We start from the raw sequence: 27,165 nt of genomic DNA, 5'->3' as shown, positions 1-27,165 counted from the left end.
AGTGCAGTAGCAAAATGTTTCTTAAATTGTATCTTTTCTTTTCACAGATCAGTGGTTACTTGAATCTTCTTGCTAACTGTATCGATAATTTCACTCATGGATTGGCTGTCGCAGGGAGTTTTCTGGTTAGCAAAAAGGTATGCATCTTTAAATCTGTGCAAGTCTAGACACTGTCATTTGTCTACCTGTTACTTCGGTTAATTTATATATGTAGAAGTACACATGCTTCACATATATTCGGACCCATGTTTGCACCTGATTCTATATTTCTATACATATGCAGGTGTATTTCTTAGAGTTAAGTTTACTGAAATACATGCACGTTTGTGCACACAATCTCCAATATTCATATGTTTATGGAAATAGCCTGCTGGCATTTAGATGCTTGTGTTTTTCAGGTGCAGAGTTTGATGAATGGCCATACAGATACAGTTAAATACATGATTATTTACCTTTGTGGAGACTATTGTAATCATATAACAAATGAGCTTATGCTGGGAAACCATCTCATTGTACATATGATTTGGATATCCCCCTCCGCCTGCCTTTAGTGCAGCTGATTGTCCCTTCCCCCTTTTGGCTACTGCTTCCAGAGATGCTCACATTTCCTGCTAGCATGCACTATGAATGCTTATGTTTACTGTAGCCTGGGAATAGGTGTTATCTTGCTCTTGCCATTTTATTTTTCTGTTCACAGAGTCTGAATCTCATTCCTATTTTTCTGTATGACAAAGTTCTATTTGATGCGTAGAAAATACAAACTGTTGTGTTGCCATTGTTTCTAAATGCCAGAGGAGTGCCACAGTTACCAGCATTTCAACTCCATTACTCAAATACATAAAGGGCACATGAGGAAAAAAATTCCAAGCATACCTAATTTCTCATAAGATAGAAGTGATTGCACAGTAGAGGGATTGGCAGGATGGTCTTTTGCATGATTCTGACCTGGTGTGAGATAGCTGTGAGAAGCTGAACGATAAAAATGGCAGATGTCTGTCCCACAGGCCTGAAGATAAGTCTGCCCGAAGACCCAAGATGGCTTAGTAAGCACTCTTTTTCATAAGCCCCCTCCCCCACGTATTGAGGTGTCATGTAGCTCCCATTTCCACCTCAAAGGACAAGGTGGCACTCAAAGAAGTGCAACTTCACCACCATTCTTGACAAGCTAATTCTTTCTTTTCGGTAAGTACTGCTTGATTTCCTTCTAACTTCAGAATATCTGGCTAAATACTTGATCCATACATCATCACGCTGTACTTGTTAGTTTCCCCTCTAGTGTTTGTCAATAAACTTTTTAGCCACATACACCTTAAGTTGACATTTTTCCTGTAAAAGGACCGTTGAAAGTTGCACACAGGACAACTAGTTTGCAGTGACAAGCACTGTCCCTAGAGTTGCAAACCAGATACTCCTGACATTACTTTATATTCTCACTCCAGCTGTCTAATCAATAAAAAAGGGTCTTTTGCCGTGGATATGAACTTTCCCACTTTCTCCGTTACCACTTTGTTGGATATGGGCACCCTGAGGCAATGTAGAAATTACATCATGTTTACTGGCAACCAGATGTGTTTAGACATTTTCACTGGAGGCAAAGCTCTCACATAGAAGCACTCACAATGTCAGTAAGGTTGTCAGTAGTATACACACTGCACCCATCACACACAATTCAAAGTAGACACGTAGACCCACACATGCTGAGGCACTTAAATGTAACCAGCTTAAACCCCAAAGACCTCCTAGATGTAGTACACATAACAAATATTCTCAGCAACCCCAAACATTCTCTTTCAAAACAACACACCCACATTAACACATTAACACAAATAGCCACATCTCATGGAGCCTGTACTTCTAAGCCCATAAGGCAAGCTATCACAGAATCCAGCATTCTAGTCACTCGAGACTCCATTGTAAGACGCACTGTTGTCCCTGTCACCAGGCTGAGTAAGGAGAAAGTCACGGTCAGTTGCCTATCTGTCTAGGATCCACCACATTAAGCATCCACTCAGGTCCATGGACCACAAGTACCAGTATGACTCAGTCATAGTCCATGTGGGTGTAAATGACCTGAGATGTACCTCCACAGACTATATGAAAAGAGACATCATGGAGCTCTTGGAATATGTGTCTCAGGCTGGTATAAGCCTAGCATAAACCAGCTACTACACAGACATACTAAAGGTGGAATTGTCAAGATTTTTACATCAGAAATAAATGTACCTCAAGGCTGGTCAAACAGGCCAATGCACTTGAGCTTCTCCACATTCAAATCACCGTAAGCAAAATCCAGTGCCACGTCCTTGCAAGCTTGTAGGTCCCCCTCTATGACTCATGAAACCTATACCATGTATTTAAACTTATTGGAAACACCCGCCATCCAACCCAGTACTGTATTCATGGATGACTTTAATTACTCCATTATTAACTGGTAATCCTATACAACACCAAACGTACAGGTACAGAGATTCCTGGATTTTGTAAACACCAACTCCCTGGACCAGATTGTCAACACACCAGAAAGGGGTGCAACCATCCTGGATCTGATCCTCATTAGTATGAGAGAGTGCGGCACACCCTCTAGTATAATATCTTCTCAGACCACAAAATGTTCTCCTTTGAAGTACAAATAAAACCTGCGACCCCAGTTAGCACTGGAATATTCGGAAACTACTCTAAGGCTAACTTCCTACTATTAAGTGGATTACCTGGCAAAATTTCAAGGCCCCATAAACCCTGAGAATACTGCTGCCTATGCAGAAAAAAAAACAGCACCAGAATTATCCATTCAAAACCCTTAAACCTTGTCTGTGACAAAAATAGGAGCCGCTGAAGAGACAGATATGTATCCCAGAGACTACCCCTCCCTAATTCATTTCAAGCTAATTTGGTCAGTTGAATGGGGAATAGGAATTTCATCCCTGGTTTGGCATCTGTGTCTCTAATGGACACGGGCAGCCTTGAAATACTTCATCTCCCAGGCCCCTGCTTGTAAATGTTTCACCTTCCAAGCCCCTGCTTGCACTTATCAAGGGTACCAGAACTTGTCAGAGATTTGGAATGCATGGCTAGGCTTCAAAAGGCCCTTGTAGTCATTAACGTAGTAAACACCTATGAACCATGGAGGGCATCTTGGAGCATATCAGTACTGATCTTTCCCTGATCAATAAGCTGGAGCTCACCCATGATGGGCCCACACCATACGAGCTGTCCCTCAGTTCTCCTCCTCTGTGCTTGGTGATTGGTAAAGGGACTGTTCAGCAAGGCCACACCAGGGTCCAGCAGGGTATGATGACCCAGGATGAGAAGGTCCCATCCAGGCCTTCCACACCATAATTCTCATAAGTCTTCTATGTTAGTTGTTTCATGTGTGGTAGGACCTGCAGTTGCAGGTGTGGGAATGCATCCTTTCGCATCCTGGATTGATGGCAGCACTAACCCTCATATAGGCTTCTTCCTTCTGCATGCTGTTAGTAGCAGGCATTACTTCAAGTGTTGATATTCTGTTGCCTGCCCTCTAGCATTCACTGGAAACATCCTTGTCCCCAAGTACATAGGCCTACCTACCCTTCATTTGGGTCTAGGAGAGCTTTTCAATTCACCCTTTGTGTACTTGACTGACCCATGACCCTCTTGCTTTGAAAAAAAAATGAACTAGCTAGTGACCACTTTGCATCCTTCCTAGAAATGTCTTAATGAATACCTGTCACTGAAGAAGGAGTTGCCTTGTGCCATCTCTCCGAGTCTCTGCTCAGGGATGCTGTCTTTGTAGCCCAGAAACGTAGAGACAACATTCTGCGTGATCCCAAAAGGGGTGATGCTCTCTATGAGATTATTTCTATTTATTTATTTATTTAGTTAGTTATTTAACATTGGTTTATTGGGAAAGTCCGACTGGGCTAAAAAAGCCCATTTTCAGTGGAGGCCCAGGGAGAAAAGCTCCATGTAATAGCAAGTTATCAATACAATATTGAAATAACAATTTACATAGGTACATCAGTGCATCTATGCATCTGTCTATGCATATTAAAGCTGATTTCTTTGTAGTTTCTTCAGTCCAGTGTAGATTCCAGAGACCCCAACATCTTGCACTTTACTGTCTTTCTGTGTGATAAGGAGTCTAATGCCTTGAAAATAGTAGGTAAAATACTTTTCTCCTCTTTTATTTTGAAATGTAGCTCTGTCAGTTGTTTGTTTCACATGTCCAGATAATGTGCCTCCTTGGTGCATTAGGCACTGCAAAAGTTTTTGACCCTCCATCTGGTTTAGATATTTGCCCCAGCTTGTACAGTAGGTTTCCACATGGTCTACTATAATTTTGACTATTCTGATGCTATGGATACAAAACCAGTTTTGTGCACACGCCTGTGCAGGATGATGTGCCTCAATCTTTCTTTAAAGATGAGCTTAAGCAGGTCATCTTGGAAAACCTTTCCAGGGATAGGTTCCTTTTGAGCAGCATTCCCAATATTTTTTTCAGAATATCCAAGCAAGGAAGCAGGGACTTGCTGCAGTGAAAGCCCTCTAAAACTCAGCCCCCCATCCGTGCACTGCCAGTATAGCTTGTACCTTTCGAGTTATGAAGCTGTAATTTGCTAAGCATTTTCCAATTAGATTGATAATTACATTGAATTCACACCACCACCACCAGGGACATGGCAGTTTCCAGTGCTTACCTCAGAAATATCTCTGTTGTTGGACGTGTATGCCTTGAACTTGGACTATGACTCTGTCTTTAGGGTGACCTTAAACACTTTTTGGTGAAGCCATTTGTTTCTTTTCTGGCTCTAGCTTTCCAGGAGGTTTGTTTCTTCTTTGGGTTCCCATTCTTACATCCACTGTGGAGGACTCCTGAAGAAAGGGTACTGACTAGTCTTCATCTGTGGATACTGATCATCCTACTGCTATTCTCTTGTGTTTAGGTGCCCCGCCATTCACTGCCTGCTTTTGAAGTTCCCTTTAAGTTGGGCATGTATAGTTATTTATGTGTTTTTGTTCAAAGTTGTTTTATTTATGTTTTCCTGTTTTATAAATTGTGCATAATAAATGGAGGTAAAACAACTGGCAGACACAGGGCCTGAATGTGCCTTTGTAGGCTGTCAAGTGTATCATAGTCTGGCAGGAACTGCATATACACCCTTGATTGTAGAAGCTGGAATAAAGAAAAAAAAAAGCTGAGCTTTAGGTAGCGGGGGGGATTTTCCACTTTATACATCCAGTGAGGGGAATTCTCTCACAGTGTAGTTCTACTCACTGACATCAGTCATCTTCTGCCCTCATGTTTCTTTCTAATTGTCTGCATCTGTCAGCCTCTTTCGATGTCCTTCATGGATGCATCTGCAGTCATAACAAGTGGGTTGTCCTGTCGTCAGGCAGCCCTGCAGTCGGCTTCCAAAGTCATCTCTGTTGGTCTTGGGTATATAAGCATCAGCCGGCCATTTTCCCCAGTCTTTCTTGCAAGCAGAAGCTGTTCGGTCGGTCGGATCCAGAGATTACTTCTACGATACTACGAAGACTTCTAAAGCTAAGTACCCGTTGGGGACTCTTTCTTGCCATGTCAGAAAAAGTTAACAATTGTTTAACCTGTGGGAAACAAATACCTCATAAAGATTTCCACTCTTACTGTCTGCCTTGTTTAGGCCCAGCCGTAGCAGCCTGTTCGCCTGTGCCTCTTTCAACGGTCGGAGTTTGCAGAACAGTTTTTCGGTTCTGATTTTGCGTACATTATGCCGTCGGATCCTCCCACTACCCAATCTACCAAAGGTTTCGGCGAAACCGGTAAAGCAAATGTCTCGGTTTGGCGAAACCGAGAAAACTGATCTAAGTACAGCTGAACCTACTTTTACAACTGAGGCCCCTGCTACAACTCTTGAATCAACCTCAGAAATTTTACCCACTACGGAGGTTGACTTATCAGACACCATCCCCTTGGATGTCTCTACCCCAGCACGTGGTGCTGCTAGGCCTCCAGCAGCCATGTCCATCAAGGCCTTCGCCAGGGCTAAAGCAGCCAAGACTACTAAAACAGTGCCTGTTAAACCCCCCACATCCAGGCCCTCTTCTAGTTCTCAAATGCTTTCTTTGGCAGAAGATTTAATTTCTTTAATTAGAGGATCTCAATCTCACCCAGACAGGGCCTCTCAGCCCCCAGAGAAGAGATCTAGGGCAGAGCCCCCTGAGCCAGTGTCTTCTGATGATTCTGCTGATGAATCAGACATAACTGACCAGCCAGAGGCTCCTTCTCCAATTTTGAAGATTCTGATGCTGAAGAATCCATTCCAGCTGCTTCCCCACCAGAAGAATTCTCCTTTGGGGAAACCTTGCATGCCATGCGAGAACAGTTCCAATGGCAGCAACAGGATTTTTCAGACTCCAGAAAAGACTTAGGACCTTTCTGCACCTCCCACAGCACAGGCCCTTAGCTATACCTCCTGTTCTCTCTGTGGTGGATGATGCTTTCAATGATGTTTGCTCCGCTCCAGATTCTTTACCCCAGCCCCTGCCAAACCAGACAGATTTTACAGGGTGCCAGATACTCATCACCACCTTTACAAGGCCCCACTTGCAGACCCAGAAACTATATCCCAGGGTCCCAAGGCAGTAGCCGCGACCACAGCTAAAATCCCTATTCCTTCTGAAAGGGAAGCAAGGTCATTAGACAGATGGGGTAAAGGTCTACACTTCAGCTACTCTCTCAGCTAGAGCTTTAAACTGTCAGTTTCACATGATACAATACCAAGAGTTTATGCTTGATCAGTTAATTCAAAAACTAACCACTGATGAATCTCTTGATAAGAAATATGTATTAGAGATGGTAAATAACATACAACAGGTTAGCAACCATTCCTTAAAATGTGGCTATGATGCACTGGAGGCTTCATTTAGATCAGCCATGACAGGCACAGTGATAAGAAGGCATGCATGGCTAAAGGAACAAGCTTTACCGGATCATGTTAAAGCTAAGTTGCTAGATGCTTCTATGGACAAGACAAGTTTGTTTGGTACACCTGCCCAGCAGGTTATGAAGAAAATGGAAGAGAAGGCAAAATCTGTTCAAACTGTTAAAGATTTCTTGCAGGTTCAACCCCAAGGTTTAGCAGGAACTGGCCTGCCAAAATTGGTCCTTTCCTGACTCCACAAAATTTCAAAGGGGCAGGAATAGGCGTTCCAGAGGCAGAAACCAATCCAGAGGAGGTGCCTACAGAGGACGACAGTGGCAAGGTAACAACAGAGGCACAGACACAGCCACTGCCACTACATCAGCACAACCACAGTGACTTAATCCTAAATCCGCCTACCAGGGAACAAATAGCAGCTCCTCTAGGCGGAAAGTTAACCTTATTTTCAAAGAACTGGCACTACATAACAAAGACAAGTGGATTTTACAAACCATAGATCAAGGTTACGGTTTCACTTCCACACTTTACCAGTCAAAGAGGAATGCCAAATCTACCTCCAAATCAAAAACAGAGGCTCGCCAGATAATGGAGTTAGCAAACATGAGAGCTGTGGAAAGAGTGCCAACAGCAGAACAAGGAAAGGGTTCTATTCCAGACTATTCCTAGTTCCAAGAAAGGAAAAAAGTTGGAGACCAATTCTAAACCTGTCCACCTTAAATACATACATCATTGTCCCAAAATTCAAAATGCTGACCCTACAGCAACTTCTTCCCATGCTGGGCAAGGAGTCTTGGCTGGTAACTCTAGATCTCAAGGAGGCATACCTGCACGTCCCCATTCGACCAATCTGCAGAAGATACCTCAGATTTCTTGCAGGATCAGAGCACTATCAATTCTCAGCATTGCCCTTTGGCTTATCTACTGCTGAGTATTCACAAAATGCCTGGCATCAGTAATCGCCCATTGCAGACTACAGGAATTCAAATTTACCCATACCTGGACGACTGCCTGCTACAAGGGACAACAAAAGCAAGCTGACAACAGATTTACAAAGGGTCATTTACTTGCTACAAGGACTGGGATACACAGTCAATTTACAAAAGTCAAGGCTGATACCATCCCAAACAAGGACATTCTTGGTAGCGGAATTGGACACAGTACAACAAATGGCATTCCTGACTACAGAAAAACAAAAGAACTTCCTCTTTACTTCTTGGCACTAACAAAACTGAACAAGTTAACAGCAAGAAAAGTTCTGCAGGCCTTGGGCTTCATGGCATCATGCATAATCTTGGTCCCATTTGCCAGACTACATATGAGAAACTACAGTGGTACCTAAAGAATTTATGGTCCCAACACAGACACAGTCTAGAAACAGAAATCCCACTAATTCCATGCTTAAAACAGGAGTTCCTATGGTGGGCTCAGGCATGCCAGTCAAACCCAGGCCTACCCTTTCGCAGATGTCAACCAAGCCAGACCATCACAACAGACGCTTCAGACCTAGGATGGGGGCCCACATGCTGGACAAATGCGTGCAAGGATTGTGGACACAGGATCAACTTCACCTGCACATCAATCTAAAAGAAATGCTGGCAGTAAAACTGGCAATCCAAAAGTTCAAACCATTTCTCAAAGAGGGCCAGTTGATGATAAGGACAGACAACACCACAGTCATGTGGTACATCAACAAACAGGGAGGCACTCATTCATACCCCCTATGCAGAATGACCTTGGAGCTGTGGACCCTGGCACTCAGCTACAACATTCAGTTACAGGCAATATTTGTACCGGGAAAGACAATACTCTAGCAGACATATTAAGCAGAACCACTTGGATGCCCACGAATGGAAGCTGCACCGGACATCTTCAAGACCATCTCAAAGAAATGGGGAATGCCACAGATAGACCTATTCGCATCACCTCTCAATCACCAGCTCAAAACATTCTGCACAAGGACATTCCACCCACTAGCATGGAAAGTGGACTCACTCTCCTTCAACTGGAAAGGTCTAACAGCATATGCATTCCCACCTCTTCCTTTGATACACAAGGTACTACTAAAAATCAAGGAAGAGCGTCCAAGGATAATCCTGATAGCTCCAAACTGGCCAAGACAACACTGGTACCCACTACTGAAGAGCATGTCTCGAACAATATGTGGCCAATACCCTGATGCCTTTGATGTTAACTCAGAACAACTACAGCATCATACATCCAAACCTAAAACGCTGCAACTGACTGCATGGAACATCACATAGCAGCAGCTAATCCAGAACTTTCCCAAAGAGTTAAAGACATTATTCTTGAAGCACGCAGACCTTCAACAAGAAGGAACTATGCTGGAAAATGGAAAAGGTTTGTCATTTGGAGTGCGGAAAGAGGAAAAGATGTGTCAAACATAGATATGCCTAACATTCTGGAGTATCTGGCGAACTTCTTCATTCAGGCCTGTCCTACTCCTCCATCAAGATACATGCATCAGCTATTTCAGCAGAATACAGCTTTGATCCACCTGTTTTTCGCACCCTTTGCTCAGGCAGTTCCTCAGAGGAATCAAGAATGTAAAACCTCCAAGGAAACCACCATTACCAGCTTGGGATTTAAACTTTGTGCTAGAAAAGTTGACACTATCACCCTTTGAACCAGCAGCAACAGCAGACCTACAACACCTGTCATGGAAAACTGCTTTCCTACTAGCAATTACTTCAGCAAGGAGGGTTTCAGAACTACAGGCCTTAATGGCAGTGCAACCCTTCCTAATCTTCCACCAAGATAGAGTGTCCATGAGGACTAATCCTACATTTATGCCCAAGGTGGTATCCAGAGTGTCTTTAAACCAGGCAATCCACCTACCTACCTTCTTTCCCAACCCACAAAACAGAGGGCAAAGAATACTGCATACCTTGGATGTACATAGACAGCTACGCTACTACTTGGACAGAACAAAAATAGCAGAAAGACTGACCAACTTTTTGTAGCCTATGCAACAGGAAGGGAAGGAAAAGCTATTTCAAACAGACAATCTCCAAATGGATAGGAAATTGCATACGATACTGTTACTCCTTCCATGGAAGACCAATTCCACAGAACATAAGACCGCATTCTACAAGGGCAGCAGCCACTACCACAGCCTTCTTGGTGGCAACCAAAGACATTATTGACTACTTGGACCTCCGTGCATACATTTGCCAAGCATTATAATTTGCCTCTATATTCCAGATCCCGAGCAGGGTTTGCCACTGCTGTACTGCAAGGGATCCTAAACACACCATAATCTACTTTATCCTCCTCCCTAGTTGGCTATGGTATTCTACCCACTTGTTATGACTGCAGATGCATCCATGAAGGACATAGTACAGTTTTGTACCTACCATAAATGTAGATGTCCGAACTGGATAGCATCTGCAGTCAGGATTACCCTCCCTCCTTCCCTCTGTGGTACTCCTAGGGTGTTTACCCTCCTAATAGCTAGCTGTTGGAGTCTTTTATGGTGTATTTGTTTGTATATATGTACATATATGCTTATTGTTGTGTTTACCTCTATCTATTTGGAAACATTGGCATCTATCCAAATTTTAGCCTGCAAGAGGGCTACTGGCATCTGGGGCAAGAAACACTGAGGAAAATGGCGTCGGCTGATGCTTATATACCCGAAGACCAACAGAGATGACGTCGGGTGGAGTGCGACATCAGCGGACCCGGACTTTGGAATCCGGCCGACTGCAGGGCTGCCTGACGACAGGACAACCCACTTGTTATGACTGCAGATGCTATCCAGTTCGGACATCTACATTTATGGTAGGTACAAAACTGTACTTTTTCAAGTCTGGTAACTTAGGCTTTTGCCAAGATGTGTGTTGACTGGTGCACACTTCCTGTAAAAGGCAAGTTACCCCTCACCATCTTTAGTTCTGTTCATCTCTCAAAACCAGGTAGTCGTGTAACTGTTTTTCATTTCACTCGGATTTAGTTGATTATTTGGTGTACAATTACACTCTGTAAATATTTGAAGACATAGGCTGAGATGGGTTGACCACATTCTGTATGTTATCTGCAGAAGAAAGTATTTCGCATTGCTTTAAATAAGAAGGCCTTAGGTTTTGTTTTTTCCTAAAGTTAAACTAGGGCTGTCTGAGAGACACAATTCCCAGCCCACTGCATCTGAAAAACCTGATGAGTTACACATGGACATACTGACAAAGGTTATTTATAGTTCGCCTCAGGTCATGCTGTATGAAATTGCAGCCCTGGTTATACTTTCTTAAAACAGATTTGTGAAAAATTGCTCTTATTGAATCATGAGAAAACATTAATCTACCTAGTACTTGCAGCACAATACTAATGAGTCATATGTGATCATATAAAATGTGCTGTAAAAATCCAGCCTGGATATGGAGCATTAGAAAACACCTAAAGTTAGTTTCTACAGCTGAAGGAGTAGGAGCCTGCAACACTCAGTATACCTATAATGTAGGTTATACGTTAGTGAAGGTAGCTATTTCGAAAACAGCATTTAGATGCCATGCTTAAATCCGGGTCTATATTACGTCGAACTGGCTGTTAACCGAACGCCCTTTTATTGATGCATATTAAGCGAAATACAACAACCCCGAACGTCCATAAAAGCAAATTTTTTTCCCAGGGGAAAAAAATCGCTTGGCCTTCATCGGGGATTTGCCCTTTCCTCCACTGTAGTGCAATCTCGGAGTTGGTATATTTAGTTAGAGGAGGTGGGGAGCACAGCCCCTCACTTCATACGGTCAGAATTTTTTTTTTTGTATTAGCCAAGCAATTTTATCCCCTGGGAAAAAAATTAGCTTTTGTAGCTGTTCAGTGTTTTTGTATTTCACTTAATCTGTGTCGATAAAAGGGCGCTCGGTTAACAGCCCACTCCATGCCATAATATAGACGCTTGAATCCTGACACCACCTTGTCATACTGATGGGAGTAATCAAGTTTTGAAGTCACATAAAAATCTTATCTTTATTTGACCAGTCTGCTGTGATATTTAGAATCTCCTAGAAAAAAAACAGAAGAGAAATAAATTAAAAAAAAAGTAAACCTCTGTCAAGCAAATGTTTTATAGCCTTATTCCAGAGTACTTAAGCCCTTTCTGATTGTCATTTTCAAGAAGTCCATCAGAAAAATTTGTTTTTAGATGTATTTGTTTTTATAGCTAAATGGTTATATTTCCAAAATTACTGTACTCATTCTTATTACATTATCATAGTATTTCTGGAACAGTTACCTAGAAAATGTACTTAGGTTGTGCTTCAAGCTTTAAAGGCACTTGAGCAGCTACATTCTGATGGCATTGTTATTTTGTTGAGGAGAGCTAATAGCTAGAGATCCAATGTTGTCTTTTCTGTCCAACAACAAATGGGTTATCAGATCTGATCTCGTAGCCTTTTTTTCAGGCTGTTGGATTAAGGGCTCAGGCACCTCCTCTACATTTGCTGCCTGTTCTGGCAATATGTGATTGTGAGGGATCAATGCTCAGCTATATATCTAAATGTATTCCTTTCTTTTTTTAGCAGTTTGTTATATTTTCTGTGGTGTTTACCCTTAACAGATGTAGCTAGGCTGTATTTAAACTATCTTCCATGGTTATATTTTTTTCTTTGTTGGGTTTTTCAGGAGTTTCTCTTCTCACCCTTCCTTCCCTACAAACAAACTGTGTGTGTGTGTGTGTGTGTTTCTGTGTGTGTGTGTGTGTGTGTATATATATATATATATATATATATATATATATATATATATATATATATATATATATATATATGTGTGTATATATATATATATATATATATATATATATATATATATGTATCTATAGAGAGAGAGAATTGTTTTTATTTATACTTAGGACTGTTTTTTTTTCTTCGTTTACTGTAGGTATTGCTAGGCTGTTGTTGTTACTTGTCTTTTTCTTGTGTTGATACTGCATTGGTGAGTGTGTTTTTTTCCCCTCTTACTGTTGCTGTTTTTCATTTTTGTCTCGAGGTAATGGCTGACAAGGCTTCTGGTTTTAAAAAATGTAGTGCCTGTGGGCACAAGATCCCCCAACAGAGCCCTCATATCTTGTCCATTTACTGCTTAGAGATTGTTCACTTAGGTGTTGAGTGCAAGTCCTGTGCCTTAGAAGAAACAGACTTTTCCTCAAAGGTCTTCTCCTTGACCAGGCAGGAGATCGACTGCTTCTGAGTTTCCTACTGCAAAGAAGCCAAAAAAGCTGAGTTCAATTAGGGAAAATGAAAAAGAGAGAGGTTGAGAGAGAGAGAGACAGAGAAAGAGTGAAGTAAAGAGAAATAAAAAAATAAAATCTCGAAAGAAATCTCCAGATATGTCATACCCAGTGCTGAAGGCCCCGAGATGCTTTGATCTATCCACAGGGGACCAGCCCAGGATCCATTCTCCTTCTCCACCTCGTCATTTCTCTCTCAAGTCAGAAAGTCTGTAGCTTCACTCTCCCATACTACAAGATTCACCCACTAACTGATCCTCCTGACCGCCTTTGGTGGGATCTTCCTTCAGATCCTTTCAATCTTTGAGGAGCCTCTCTGAAGCCGACATCAGTATGGTGATATGGAAGTTTCTCTGGAGAAAGTTCCAGATGGGGGTTCTCCCGGCACCTACCACACCAAGGGGCTCCAGTCCTTGCCCTAGCAACTCTAGTGATCTTTTCTTCTCCGCTCTGGCCTTCAGATCTAGTGCCCATAATTCCAAGTAATATCCATGAGGGGCCCTTGTCTGAGCCAAGAGCTTGTTCAGCTTTGACTCTGACGTTTTCTCTCACTCTCGCAACTCTGGCTCCATTGGATTAGAATGGATCTCTGAGCAAAGAGTTTGGGATTGAGGTATGGGGAATCAGAGTTTTGAGGTTCTTGGAACCTTCTCTACCTTAAGGTGCTTCGACCATGGGCAGCTTGGTTTGTGTTCACTTAGATGTTTAGACAAATCAGGGCCAGTGACATTCCTTCTTTGGCTTCTTCAGGTCTGGTGGTGCATCTTCAGCTCTGATTCAACATTGTTTTTTAAGGCTTCTGGGTTCTTTCTGTCATGAGAGGAGGTATCTTGTATCCATTCAACTCTGTCCTGACATCCCTTGGACCCTGTTGTCTTTGTTTCTGCTCATCCTTCCAGACAAAAAGGTAGCAATCTGCATTTTTCCTAAAGTAGCCTTGGAAGCAAATCTTAAGCAGACAGTTAGCCTAGAAGTCTTTTCAAATTTCTCAAAGGAGAATATATTTTACATTTGATGGATGTTCATCATCATCAGAGGTGTTACCTACATTACACTAAAAATATTAGAAAAACGGCCTACAGGACCATATGGTGCCAAGGAGTTTCTAAAGTGACTTTAACCAGGTGGCTATGTGCTACACTGCTTTTGTCTGTAAGGACATGAGATTAGTATTACCATGCAAACCTAAGGTTTATTCAGCTAGGATGGCAGCAGCCTTCACTGCTTACTTTGCTAGAGTTCTGATAGATGAGATTTGTGCTACGGCTAGTTGGTTCTTCTGTTCACACTTGTGTCTCATTACAAGCTGAATGTCCAGTCTAGCTCCCATGCATTCTTCAACTCCACTGTCACTTGGAATATCCTTCATTGTGACCACCTAGAGGTATCAGTAGCGGGGGATCTGTCTCATCTGTTGAGTTGGACATAAAAAACAACATATGATACAAATGTTATGCATTTACCATAATGCTAGATCCATATTGTCTTATTCTGTCCAGCTCAACATTCCCTCCTTTCCTCCACCTCCCCTTCCTAAATTGCTGTATAGTGGCCCTTGACTAATCAATCTTACATGACAAGGGCCTTGTCATATATTCAGCTTTGAATGGATTCCTCATCTTTCTGTTTGGTAGGCTAGTCAGAATTTTTTATACCTCTAGGACGAAGTACTAGGTATAAGCGGGAAAACTCAGTTTGAGTTATTGTAAGGACAGGAGGTAATTAAGCCTGAGCCTTGGATCCAAGAACTTTAAAAAGGCACCAAGGTCAACCCATCTGTTGAGCCAGACAGCATAAAACCGTGTTCTGAATTTTTTTTTTTTTTTTTTTTTTTTTTTACTGGAATATTTTGCAAATTTTACAGTTTGTCAATTTCTAATTGCTATTCTGACCATAATTTAAACCTAGCTAAAAATGACACTTTCTCTCTGTACTGCTTCCAGATCCTAATGTTCAGGACAAGACATCTTATTGTGTGAGGTGACTCCATTAAGGGCAGTGTAGCAACAGTACTTCATATACTTGGATCTGCATTTGTAAAGTGCTGTAGCAAAAACAGACTTTACAAGATGGTCTTTTTCTAAGAAATAAACCACTTAAAGTTTCTGGAAGTTTTCTTTTTCAGAAGAGTGTCATGACGCCCAGCTACAGTGGATATAAAACATTTACACACCCCTGTTAAAATGTAAGGTTTTTGTGATATAAAAAAAAGAGACCACAAATCATTATTAAAAACTTTTTTCTTTACCTATACCTATAACTTGTACGTTGAAATTGAAAAAAAACAAAAAAAGTTGTTAAAAAAAAAAAGAAAAACAAAAAAAACATTATAACACTGTTTGCATAAGTGAGCGCACCCTTAAACTAAACCTCTGTTGTGTGTGCACACCCTTAAACTAATACTTTGTTGAAGCACCTTTTGATTTAATTACAGCATTCAGTCTTCTTTGGTACACACCTGCCATCAATTAAAGAGACTCTGTGTAACCCCAAATAAAGTTCAGCTGTCCTAGTAGGATTTTCCTGATATTTACTCAGTTGCCTGTTACAGCAAAAGCTATGGTTCACAGAGAGCTTACAAAGCATCAAAGGGATCTCATTGTTGAAAAGTATCAGTCAGGAGAAGGGTACAAAAAAATTTCCACAGCATTAGATATACAATGATACACAGTGAAGACAGTCATCAAAAAGTGGGGAAAATATTGGGCAACAGTGACGTTGCAAAGAACTGGACGGCCCTCCAAAATTGATGAAAAGACAAGACGAAAACTGATCAGGGAGGCTGCCAAGAGACCTACAGCAACACTGAAGGAGCTGCAGAAATTTCTGGCAAGTACTGGACTGGTTGTGTACTACATGTGACGACAATCTCCTGTATTCTCCATATGTCTGGACTATGGGGTAGGATCACAAGACAGAAGCCTTTTCTTACACAGAAAAACATCCAGGCCCGGCTAAATTTGCAAAACAATACGTCAAGTCTCCCAGAAGCATGTGGGAAAATGTGTTGTGGTCTGACGAGACCAAGGTTGAACTTTTTGGCCACAATTCCAAAAGGTACGTTTGGCACAAAAACAACACTTTGCATCACCAAAAGAACACCATCCTCACGGCGAAGCATGGTGGTGACAGTATCATGCTTTGGGGTTGCTTTTCTTCAGCTGGAACTGGGGCTTTATTCAAGGTGGAGGGAATTACAAACAGTTCCAGTTACCAGTCACTTTTAGCCCAAAACCTTCAGGCGTCTGCTAAAAAGCTGAAGATGAAGAGGAATTTCACCTTTCAAGGCGACAATGACCCCAAGCATACATCCAAATCAACAAAAGAATGACTTTACCAGAATAAATTTGAAATTTTGGAGTGGCCCAGCCAGAGGCCATACCTAAGTTCAATAGAAAATCTGTGGGGTGACCTGAAGAGGGCTGTGCACAAGAGATGCCCTTGCAATCTGTCAGATTTGGAGCACTTTTGCAAGGAAGAGTGGGCAAATATTGCCAAGTGAAGATTTGCCATGCTGATAGACTCCTACCCAAGAAGACTGAATGCTGTAATTAAATCAAAAGGTGCTTCAACAAAGTATTAGTTTAAGGGTGTGCACACAACCAGCGTATTTTATGTTTTTTATTTTTTATATTTTTCCCCTAACAGATTTGTTTGTTTTTCAATTGAATTGTACAAGTTGTACGTCACATTAAAGGTGAGAAATGTTTTCAAATGATTTATTGTGGTCTCATTTTTTATATATCACAAAAACCTGGCATTTTAACAGGGGTGTGTAAACTTTTTATATTCGCTGTATATAATGCACTTAGTTGGGTTTTCAGGTTTAACATCATGGATGTAGTGTTAACTTCACATAGTGTTTGTCTCTGCATATGAATTTAAAATTGGAGAGTATGAAGTGACAAGGCCAGAAAGCCTGCTTGGGGAAATGTTTATTTTGTTTCTGACTTAATACCAATTCAAAAACTTGATTCCTCAGCTGAACAGAAATGCTATACCCTCTCCTACTGGAAACAAAGTCTAATGCAAAATGCACCTCTGAAATGTCTGTAATACCTTGCATTTGGTACCTGATCATAAAGGCCAATGTGTCTGCCCCCTGTTAAAGTTCTCAGTAAAATTGCAAGGAAGATACACTTGGCTATAGAATGTACCCAGGAGTGTTATTCTGTCCTTGAGAGCTTAAGTTCAGCTTAATGCTGGAGTTTGTTCAGACGTATTGTAAAGGTTTGCATAGGGAGATTTTGTGGAAGAGTTTATTTCTGGAGGAAGTAAATGCTGTACTTGTAATGCCTTCTGAATACAACATATCATAGAAATGTACTGCATTTCTCATCCTAAACACAGGGCATATATGTATTCCTCTAATGAAAACTGAGCAAAATGCAGCATATGATATTGTGACTGTAGAATGCCTGTAAAATCCTGCATTTTGTTACCTGTGCTTAAAAAGCCAAATTTAAGTTCCCCTTGACAAGTTCTTCATAAGATTTTCCAGGGAATTACACTTGGATTCTCAGGTGCAGAGTTGCACCTTAGATTGCCATTCTTCACTTATAGACTTGAATGCTGATCAGTGTTGAATTTTTTCCAACCATATTGCCTTGGTCAACTCAGGAAAAGTTTTGGGAGGGTATACTTCCAGTGACAGAAATGCTTCCTATTTTGGATAAATATGCTATTTTTATTTCTGATGTTATGCTTGTTACATAATTGCATGTACTGGGCATATATTCCATTCACAATCCTGAAAATAAGTTCTGTATTTCCACCACTTACAGCAATGTAACTTGGCAAAATGAAACTTGTAGTGGCCGCACAGATCTTTGTTGGTATCTGTGAATGTATTGTTATATCTTTGAAACAGTTTGTATATTTTCTAGTAAAATTGCTGTCAACAGCAAATCTGAATATTCCCTTATAAACGGTACCTACAGTGGATATAAAAAGTTTACATACCCCTGTTAAAATGCCATGTTTTTGTGATATAAAAAATGAGACCACAATAAATAATTTCAGAACTTTTCCCACCTTTAATGTGACCTATAGCTTATACAATTCATTTGAAAAACAAACAAATCTGTTAGGGGAAAAAATATAAAAAAATAAAAAACGTACATTACGCTGGTTGCATAAGTGTGCACACCCTTAAACTAATACTTTGTTGTGTGTGCACACCCTTAAACTAATACTTTGTTGAAGCACCTTTTGATTTAATTACAACATTCAGCGTTCATGGGTAGGAGTGTATCAGCATGGCACATCTTGACTTGGCAATATTTGCCCACTCTTCCTTACAAAAGTGCTCCAAATCTGTCAAATTGTGAGGGCATCTCTTGTGCACAGCCCTCTTGAGGTCACCCCACAGATTTTCTATTGGATTTAGGTCTGGGCTGTGGCTGGGCCATTCCAAAGCTTTAATTTTCTTCTGGTGAAGCCATTCTTTTGTTGATTTAGATGTATGCTTGGGGTCATTGTAGTGTTGAAATTCCTCTTCATCTTCAGCTTTCTAGCAGACGCTTGAAAGTTTTGGGCCAAAAGTGACTGGTATTTGGAACTGTTCATAATTCCCTTCACCTTGACTAAAGCCAGTTCCAGCTGAAGAAAAGCAACCTCAAAGCATGATACTGCCACCACAATGCTTCACCATTGGGGTGGTGTTCTTTTGGTAATGCGAAGTGTTGTTTTTGCACCAAACGTACCTTTTGGAATTGTTGCCAAAAAGTTCAACCTTGGGCTTATCAGACCAGAACATATTTTCCCACATGCTTTTGGGAGACTTGATGTATTATTTTGCAAGTTGTAGCCAGGCATGGATGTTTTTCTGTGTAAGAAAAGGCTTCCATCTTGCAACCCCAACCTCATAGTCCAGACATATGGAGAATATGGGAGATTGTTTTCACATGTAGTCCGCAACCAGTACTTGCCAGAAATTCCTGCAACTCCTTCCGTGTTGCTGTAGGTCTCTTGGCAGCCTCCCTGACTAGTTTTTGTCTTGTCTTTTCATCAATTTCAGAGGGACATCCAGATGTTCTTCGTGTTTCACTGTTGCAGTCATCACATTTGGGTTATCCCTGCTGGGGTAGCCCTCGGCTGGCCTGAATACCAGAGACTTGATATTTCTGCGTCGGTTGCTGTCGCTTTAAGACTGACATCAGGTCATCAGTGGTATAAAGGATGGCAGCCAATGCCATTACATCAGTCTTTCTTGCCATGGAGCCCAAAGCAGGAGCAGTTTGCACGAGTGCCAGTCACCCGCTACCTGAGTTTCATTTCCAAATTGATGTTGAAGCCTTGGAAAGCTAAGTACCCTGTTGGGGATCCTTTTTTTCTTGCACTAACCGATGTCAGAAAAACTTAATTGTCTCACCGGGGAAAGCAAATACCATGCCAGGACTTCCACTCCTACTGCGTCACTTGTCTAGGCCTTGACCACAACGTCCCTCGTTGTCAGTTCTGTGCTTTGTTTCACACCAGAACTATTCGTCTCCGGGCCCTTCTTGTAGCCAGATATTTCCGTTTACAGTCCTAGAATTCCGATATGGCTTCCGTAAGCCATCCGACAGCAGAGCTTCCACAAAAACGTAAAGATAAAGACAGAGACAGCATAGGACTAAACCTGCTGATGACGCTACCAAGCTGGTCATCCATCCTCTGGAATTCAGTGAGCACTTTCGCAGCCCCTGATGCCTGCTTCAGTTCGTAGGCCTCTACCGAGACCCTTTCGGAGTCCGGTATGCTGCAGAACTCTTCTTCGTCTAAGGATCCTGAGGTCGTCTCTACCTTGGATGCGTCTGGAGCCGCTGTTCAGGCACCAACTTCTGAGGAAGTCCTTCGCAACACTGAATCCAGACATAAACCGGCGCCTTCTTTCACAACTACCGTTCTTTCTAAAACAACCGAGTTCCTTAGGCCCAAGGGTCAAACCACCCCAAAGAAACTGACTTCCAGCCATTCTTTGGCGCCTGCTCCCTTGCCACAGTCACAAATGCTTAGAATGGCAGTGGACCTTATCATGCTGATTAGGGGAACCCAGGCCCCTCCCTCAAAAAGAAAAAGAGATCTGTCTCCAGTAGGTTTGTCTGAACAGGAGTCAGATGAATCTGATGCATTTGACTATGAAGACGTGCCGTCCCTTTCTACTTATGAGGATTCTGATGCAGAGGAATCTATTCCTTCAGCCTGTCCCCCTGAGGATTTTTCCTTTGGGGAAACCCTGCATATTTTAAGGGAGCATTTCAGATGGGAGAGTCAAGACTACCGACAGTCTAAAAAGAGAATCGGAGAGTTCCTGGACCTTCCACAGCACAGCCCCTTAGCCATCCCCCCCAGTCCTAGATGTGGTGGATGATGTCTTCCTTGAATCCAGCTTGACTCCAGACGCCCTCCCTCCTGCTCCCAGAAAGCCAGACAGGTACTACAGAGTCCCTGACCCTCACAAATATCTCTCTAAAAACCCAACAGCAGACCCTGAGGTCATTACTCAAGGCCCAAAAGGGGTTAAAGCTACTTCAGCTAAGAATCCCACCCCCTCAGACAGGGATTCCAGAGCACTGGACAGATGGGGTAAAAAAGAATACACCTCAGCTACTCTTATCAGGGCACTAAATTGTCAGTTCCATATGCTTAAATATCAGCAGCATACCTTGGAACTCAGTAAACAAAAAAATTCCTCCTTTCTTGCATGGGCAGAATCTAAAGTTTTACAGGAATTAAGGCACTCTGCTGGTCAAGTAATTAAACACACTTTGCACTGCGGTTTTTATGCCCTAGAAGCTTCTTGCAGGGCAGCAATCACTGGATCTGTCATTAGTAAACATGCATGGCTTAAGGAACAACCCCTGCCAGACCATGTCAAATCAAAATTGTTGGATGCACCCTTGCACAAAGATAACTTATTTTGGTACTAAAGCAGAAGAGGTATTAAAGATGGAATAAAGAGCAAAATCTATGCAGACTGTTAAGATTACTTACAGGTACAGCCCCCTAGGTTCAGCAGGCATTTTCCTTCCAAGCACTGGTCCTTTCCTGCACCTAGTAAACAGGGCCAGCCTAGGTCCCGTACAAACAAACCTCCTAGACAGCAGTCCTATGGGTTGCAGAGATCTAACAGTGGACTGCCTCCACTTCAAAACCAGGGAGTTCTAAGCCACCCCCTTATGATAAAAACTCACAATGACTCACCCCCCTTCCTCGCCTCTGCCCACCATCACTTACCCCTAGGAGGAAAACTCTCCTTTCACTCAAGCACCTGGGCCACCATTACCAAGGACCAATGGGTTCTGAATATTGTGTCTCAGGGGTACAAATTCTCCTTCCACACCCTTCCAACCCCAAAAGGGTTCCCAGATCTACTAACCAATCAGTGGGCAGAGGCTCAAAAGCAAATCCATACCCTGCTCTCCTTGGGAGCAGTAGAACACATTCCTGCAGAACAGATAGGCCAAGGCTTCTACTCCAAACTTTTTCTGGTACCCAGAAAGGAGGCCACCTGGCGCCCCATCCTCGATCTATCCATTCTAAACACCTTCCTGGTGATCCCAAAATTCAAAGTGCTCACCGTCCAGCAGCTGCTACCCATGCTGTCCAAGGACGCTTGGCTAGTCATCCTGGATAAAGCCTACCTCCACATTCCCATCAGGGAGTCCTGCAGAAAATATCTTCGCTTCAGGGCAGGATCTCAACACTTTCAGTTCTCTGCACTTCCCTTTGGCTTATCTACTGCTCCTAGAGTTTTCACAAAATGCCTGGCTCCAGCCATTGCTTTTTGCAGACAAAGAAATATTCAAATTTGCCCCTACTTAGACGACTGCCTTATTCAGGCAGACAGCCAGGAAAATGTGCTCAAAGACCTGGCCTTTGTAAAGGACCTACTAACCTCCTTAGGTTACACAGTCAACGAAAAGAAATCCAAACAGGTACCCACCAAAAGGATAGTCTTCCTGGGAGCAAGTCTGGACAGCATCCCAGATGGGATGCCTAACACATACAAGACCACGCTTGGGATGCACACCAGGACGGCAGGTGCATACAGGGCCAATGGAACCCCCAGCAACTCCCACTGCACATCAGTCTAAAAGAGATGATGGCTGTGCAGCAGGCCGTGATAACTTTCAAACCCCTTCTCTCTCCAGGGGTTTTCCTGATCAAAACAGACAACACCGCAGTGATGTGGTACATCATCAAGCAGGGAGGGACTCACTCCTACCCGCTGTGCAGGCCGGCCATGACCCTTTGATTCACAGCCTCTTCCATGCATCTACATCTGTTAGCACAATACCTGCCGGGCTCTCTCAAATCCCTGGCAGACCAATTAAGCAGAAAACTGTTGGACCCCCACGAGTGGCAGCTCAACGGAAATACTTTCTTAATAATAAATCAGAAATGGGGAACCCCGGAGGTCGACCTCTTTGCCTCCCACACCAACCATCAACTTACCAAATTCTGCAACAGGGAGCATCACTGCATAGCATGGAAAGTAGATGCCCTGTCCTTCCCCTGGGTAAGCCTCTCTCTCGGTCTATGCCTTTCCTCCCATACCTCTCACCCCCAACGTACTGATCAAAAATAAGGGAGAAAAAAAACAAGGACCATTCTCATAGCTCCAGACTATCCCAAACAGCACTAGTACTCCTTGCTGCACAGCCTGTCCTCACTGCTTTCATGGAAACTTCCTCAGATTTCCAACCTCCTAACCAGAGGGAAGAGGAATTCATGCTCTCCCAATTGCAGACACTCAGTTTGGCAGCTTGGCTTATACCCAGACCCCTGACCAATCTGTCCTCCTAAGTAAACACGTGCTGGATGTTGTCCTAGAGGCCAGACACCCTAGCACAAGAAAGTCTTATGCAGATAAATGGAAAAGGTTCTGCACCTGGATCCAGGCTAAGGGGGCAAATACGGCACAGCCCTCCATCCCTCTCATCCTGGATTATTTAGCTGACCTACTACACAATGGTCTCTCTTTCTCCTCTATAAAAATTCATGCCTCTGCTATTTCCGCTCATTTTCCCACTGAGCAGCCTCTTTTTTCACACCCTCTGATCAAACAGTTCCTCAGAGGGGCTAACAACTTGAGGCCCACCAGAAGGGCACCATCACCAGCTTGGGACCATAGCTTTGTCTTGGTAAAGCTCACCCTGCCTCCATTTGAACCAACTTCTTCTGCAGAGCTAACATTTCTCTCCTGGAAGACAAATTTCCTCTTGGCCATCACTTCAGCTAGAAAAGTCTCTGAGCTGCAAGTACTCAATGGCAGTGGAACCCTTCATCATCTTCCATGCAGACAGGGTATCCCTCAGAACTAATCCATCCTTCATGCCCAAGGTGATATCCAGTGTGGCTCTCAACCAATCCATCCATTTGCCCACCTTCTTTCTTAACCCTCAAAACAAGGGGGAAAGGATTCTGCACTCTCTAGATATGCACAGACAGCTCAGATACTATCTGGACAGGACTAAACCCTTCAAATGTAACTGCTGGTTAGCTTTGCTTCAGTGGCAGAGGGCAAAGCCATCTCCAAACAAACAATTTCCAAATGGATAGCACACTGCATCCATTTCTGCTACAAACAGCATGGCATCCTCCCCCCAATGGGGTCAGGACCCACTCCACCACAGTAGCCTCCACCTCTGCAGCATTCCTCAGAGGAGTCCCCACCAGGAACATCCTCGAGGCTGCCACCTGGACATCTGTTCACACCTTTACCAAACATTACCACCTGCCTCTTTTTTTCCAAATCCAGGGCAGGTTTTGCCTCTGCCGTCTTGCAGGTAATGCTAGCCAGCCCTAGCTTCCTTGACTGCCTCCACCCGTTTCCTCAGCTTTGGGAATTAACCCAAATGTGATGACTGCAACAGTGAACACGAAGAACATAGTACAGTTGTGCACACTTACCATAAATGTAGGTGTTAGTGTCTTCACTGTTGCAGTCCTGATTTCCCTCCCTCCATCCCCTTTTTTCTTTTTGTTTCCTTCTTCCTTGTTGTTCTCCTTCTTTACAAGGGACATATTGGTATTTTTTTTCCACTGGTGGGGTCCTGCCACCAGAGCCTGGCCCTCCTACTTTGGGGGCTCCTGACCGGTTAGGGCAAGGAAAAACTGATGTAATGGCATCGGCTGCCATCCTTTATACCACTGACGACCTGACGTCAGTCCTCAAGCGACAGCAACCAATGCAGAAATACTAATTCTCTGGTATTCAGGCTGGCCGAGGACTACCCCAGCAGGGATAACCCAAATGTGATGACTGCAACCGTGAAGACACTCGAACATATACATTTATGGCAAGTGTACACAACTGTACTTTCTTTGCAACGTCACTGTTGTCCCATATTTTTCTACACTTTTTGATGACTGTCTTCACTGTGTTCCATGGTATATCCAATGCTGTGAAAAATGTTTTTTGTACCCTTCTCCTGACTGATACCTTTCAACAATGAGATCCCTTTGATGGTTTGTAAGCTCTCTGTGAACCATGGCTTTTGCTGTAGCAGGCTACTGAGTAAATGTCAGGAAGGTCCTACTAGAACAGCTGAACTTTATTTGGGGTTAATCAGAGTCTCTTTAGTTGATGGCAGGTGTGTACCCAAGAAGACTGAATGCTGTAATTAAATCAAAAGGTGCTTCAACAAAGTATTATTTTAAGGGTGTGCACACTTATGCAACCGGCATATTGTACGTTTTTTATTTTTTTATATTTTTCCCTAACAGATTTGTTTGTTTTTCAATTGAATTGTGCAGGTTATAGGTCACATTAAAGGTGGGAAAAGTTTTGAAATGATTGTGTGATCTCATTGTTTTATATCATAAAAACCTGGCATTTTAACAGGGGTGTGTAAACTTTTTATATCCACTGTATGTCAGGCCTTTAGGCATAAAGGATGCAACTGTTATATCTTTAATTTCTGAGTACTGACCCACAATTCTTGGTAATATTTTTTTTTTGTTTTCCTGTGTGAATATTACCTGTTTTTAAAAATATAATTTTTAGAGACAAATAAATAGTATTTTTAGATGCCCTTCAATATCACTGTTGCAGTATTCCTTATAATAGGGATCCATGGCAAGGGTAGCCAGATGTCTGGCCAGTATACCAAAGCTTTTAGGTTGTAATAGAGGTGTTATATTTCACACGTATGCTCCCCATGCCTAGCGTAGAACATAAAGGTGATGTACAGACATACCAATCTTAGAACTTCTTTGCTACCAGTCCGAACACCATCTTCGATCGTCAGTCTGAACACTTGTTCGTCTGCTGGCTACCAAGCCATTTTTCAGATAAGTGCCCCATTGGGGAGGTTTCTTCTTATCTCTTCTTATCTTCCTTTATTTTGTGGTTGTTGGCTTCGTTTCATCTAGTAAGGGGTGTGACAACCCACCACTGCCAACCAGTATGTGGCGTGAGCATCCCACTTCTGGGCCAGTAATCAAGGAGCCTCAATCCTTGCTAATGACACCTGTGGGGCGGGCATTCACTGGGGGGATAATGGGTCTATACACAGTATTTTCAGATACAGCTCTCTGCATCAAGTGCAGTTTCCCTTAAGAACACACAGAGACTGCAGTCAGTTTGGGGCTGGTTTCTCTCTCTCTCTTTCACCAGATCCCCAGTAAGACTCCCCACTGGCACAGCTATAGAGTTGAGTCCTTACCCAGGGTTCCAAGCCAAGTCCTCCAACACTCTCTATCCCACCAGTGCCTCGTGTCTCTGCCCAAGTAGTTGACACACACACACACACACACACACACACACACACGCACACACACACACACACTTGGGAAAGGCTGGCACAGGTTTACTAGCTATGCCCCCTTTTGTCCACACTATAAGGTAGTTACCACTGCCACCAGAATCCCTTGACAGCTACTTTAAGGCCCTTCACAAAGGGTGTAACCTCTTGACAGCTACTTTAAGGCCCTTAACAAAGGGTGTTCAGTCTTACTGTGTAATATTAATATTAATACAAATGGTAGTTTGACCAAGAGCAAGGCTATTAAGAGTGGCCCACACAGTGTCACCAAATAAATATGCAAGTACTCTCAGAACTCAAGATCAGCCACAATGAAAGGTTTAAATATATTTAATAATAAACAATAAAAAAAGACAATACTAAATATCAGTTCACAGTTACATTACAGTTCAAAACCACAGGAAATGTTTAAAATAACATTGCAGTTCAGGCTCACATAAATAAGGAAATATCTAAACTAAGCTTCACTATATTCTTGACTGAATCTAAAAGAGTTACTATACCCTCATAATTTACTAATAGAGAAAGGCAGATGATGTGGTGAATGGATGTTCATCGTGCATACAGCTGCAGTCATAACAGATGGGTTCTCCTGCGGTCAGGTGGGTCCTCGGTCGGCCGAATTCCAAAGTCTAGGTCCGGCGTCGGTTGTCGTCGCTTCTTCCCTGACGTCAATGCGACAGGGGTATAAAAGAACCAGCCGACGCCATTTTCTTCAGTCTTTTTTGCCGCGCGGTGCCCGAAGCAGAAGCAGTTCGCAAGTGCCGGTCGGCCAGCTCCTGAGATTACAAAAAATTTGGAACCAAGTCTTCTTAAAGCTAAGTACCCGTTGAAACTATTTCTTGCCTCAGACCGATGTCAGACAAAGTTAATAATTGTATTTCTTGTGGGAAGCAAATACCGCATAAGGATTTCCATTCCCTCTTTATACCTTGTTTAGGCCCAGACCACGACGTCTCGGTCTGTCGCTTTTGTGCTACATTCAACAAACGCACTATTAAGCGTCAGGCGGAGTTCGCCCAGCATTATTTTGGGAAAGCATTTAACTATACTATGTCGTCGGATACTCCGACTCCGGTTTTGTCTAAAAAACGCAAAGACAAGGACCGACACTCGAGGACCGCAGCCTCTACCGACACCACGCCAAAGCCGACTACACGTGGTCCGGTTCTCAGCGAGGCGCCTACGCAGCCCCTGACTACCGACGACACATCTTTGGCGGTGTCTCCTGTACCCGAGGTCGCAGGCTTCTCGGCCCACACCC

General features: G+C 42.9%; 1 protein-coding gene across 2 annotated transcripts in view; it reads left to right on the top strand.

Moving 5' to 3' along the window:
- SLC39A13 (solute carrier family 39 member 13) overlaps positions 1–27,165 on the top strand; it is a 584,382-nt gene that overhangs the window by 256,878 nt on the left and 300,339 nt on the right. For both annotated transcript variants that reach the window (XM_044082895.1, XM_044082894.1), the window contains one exon: positions 48–137. In XM_044082895.1, the coding sequence (XP_043938830.1) occupies positions 48–137 (90 nt within the window). The remainder of the gene's footprint in view (positions 1–47; positions 138–27,165) is intronic.

The sequence above is a fragment of the Protopterus annectens genome, chromosome 9.part0 (genome assembly GCF_019279795.1).
Source record: "Protopterus annectens isolate FY-2018-M chromosome 9.part0, PAN1.0, whole genome shotgun sequence".
NCBI lineage: Eukaryota > Metazoa > Chordata > Ceratodontiformes > Protopteridae > Protopterus > Protopterus annectens.
This window is presented reverse-complemented; position numbering and strand designations above follow the sequence as displayed.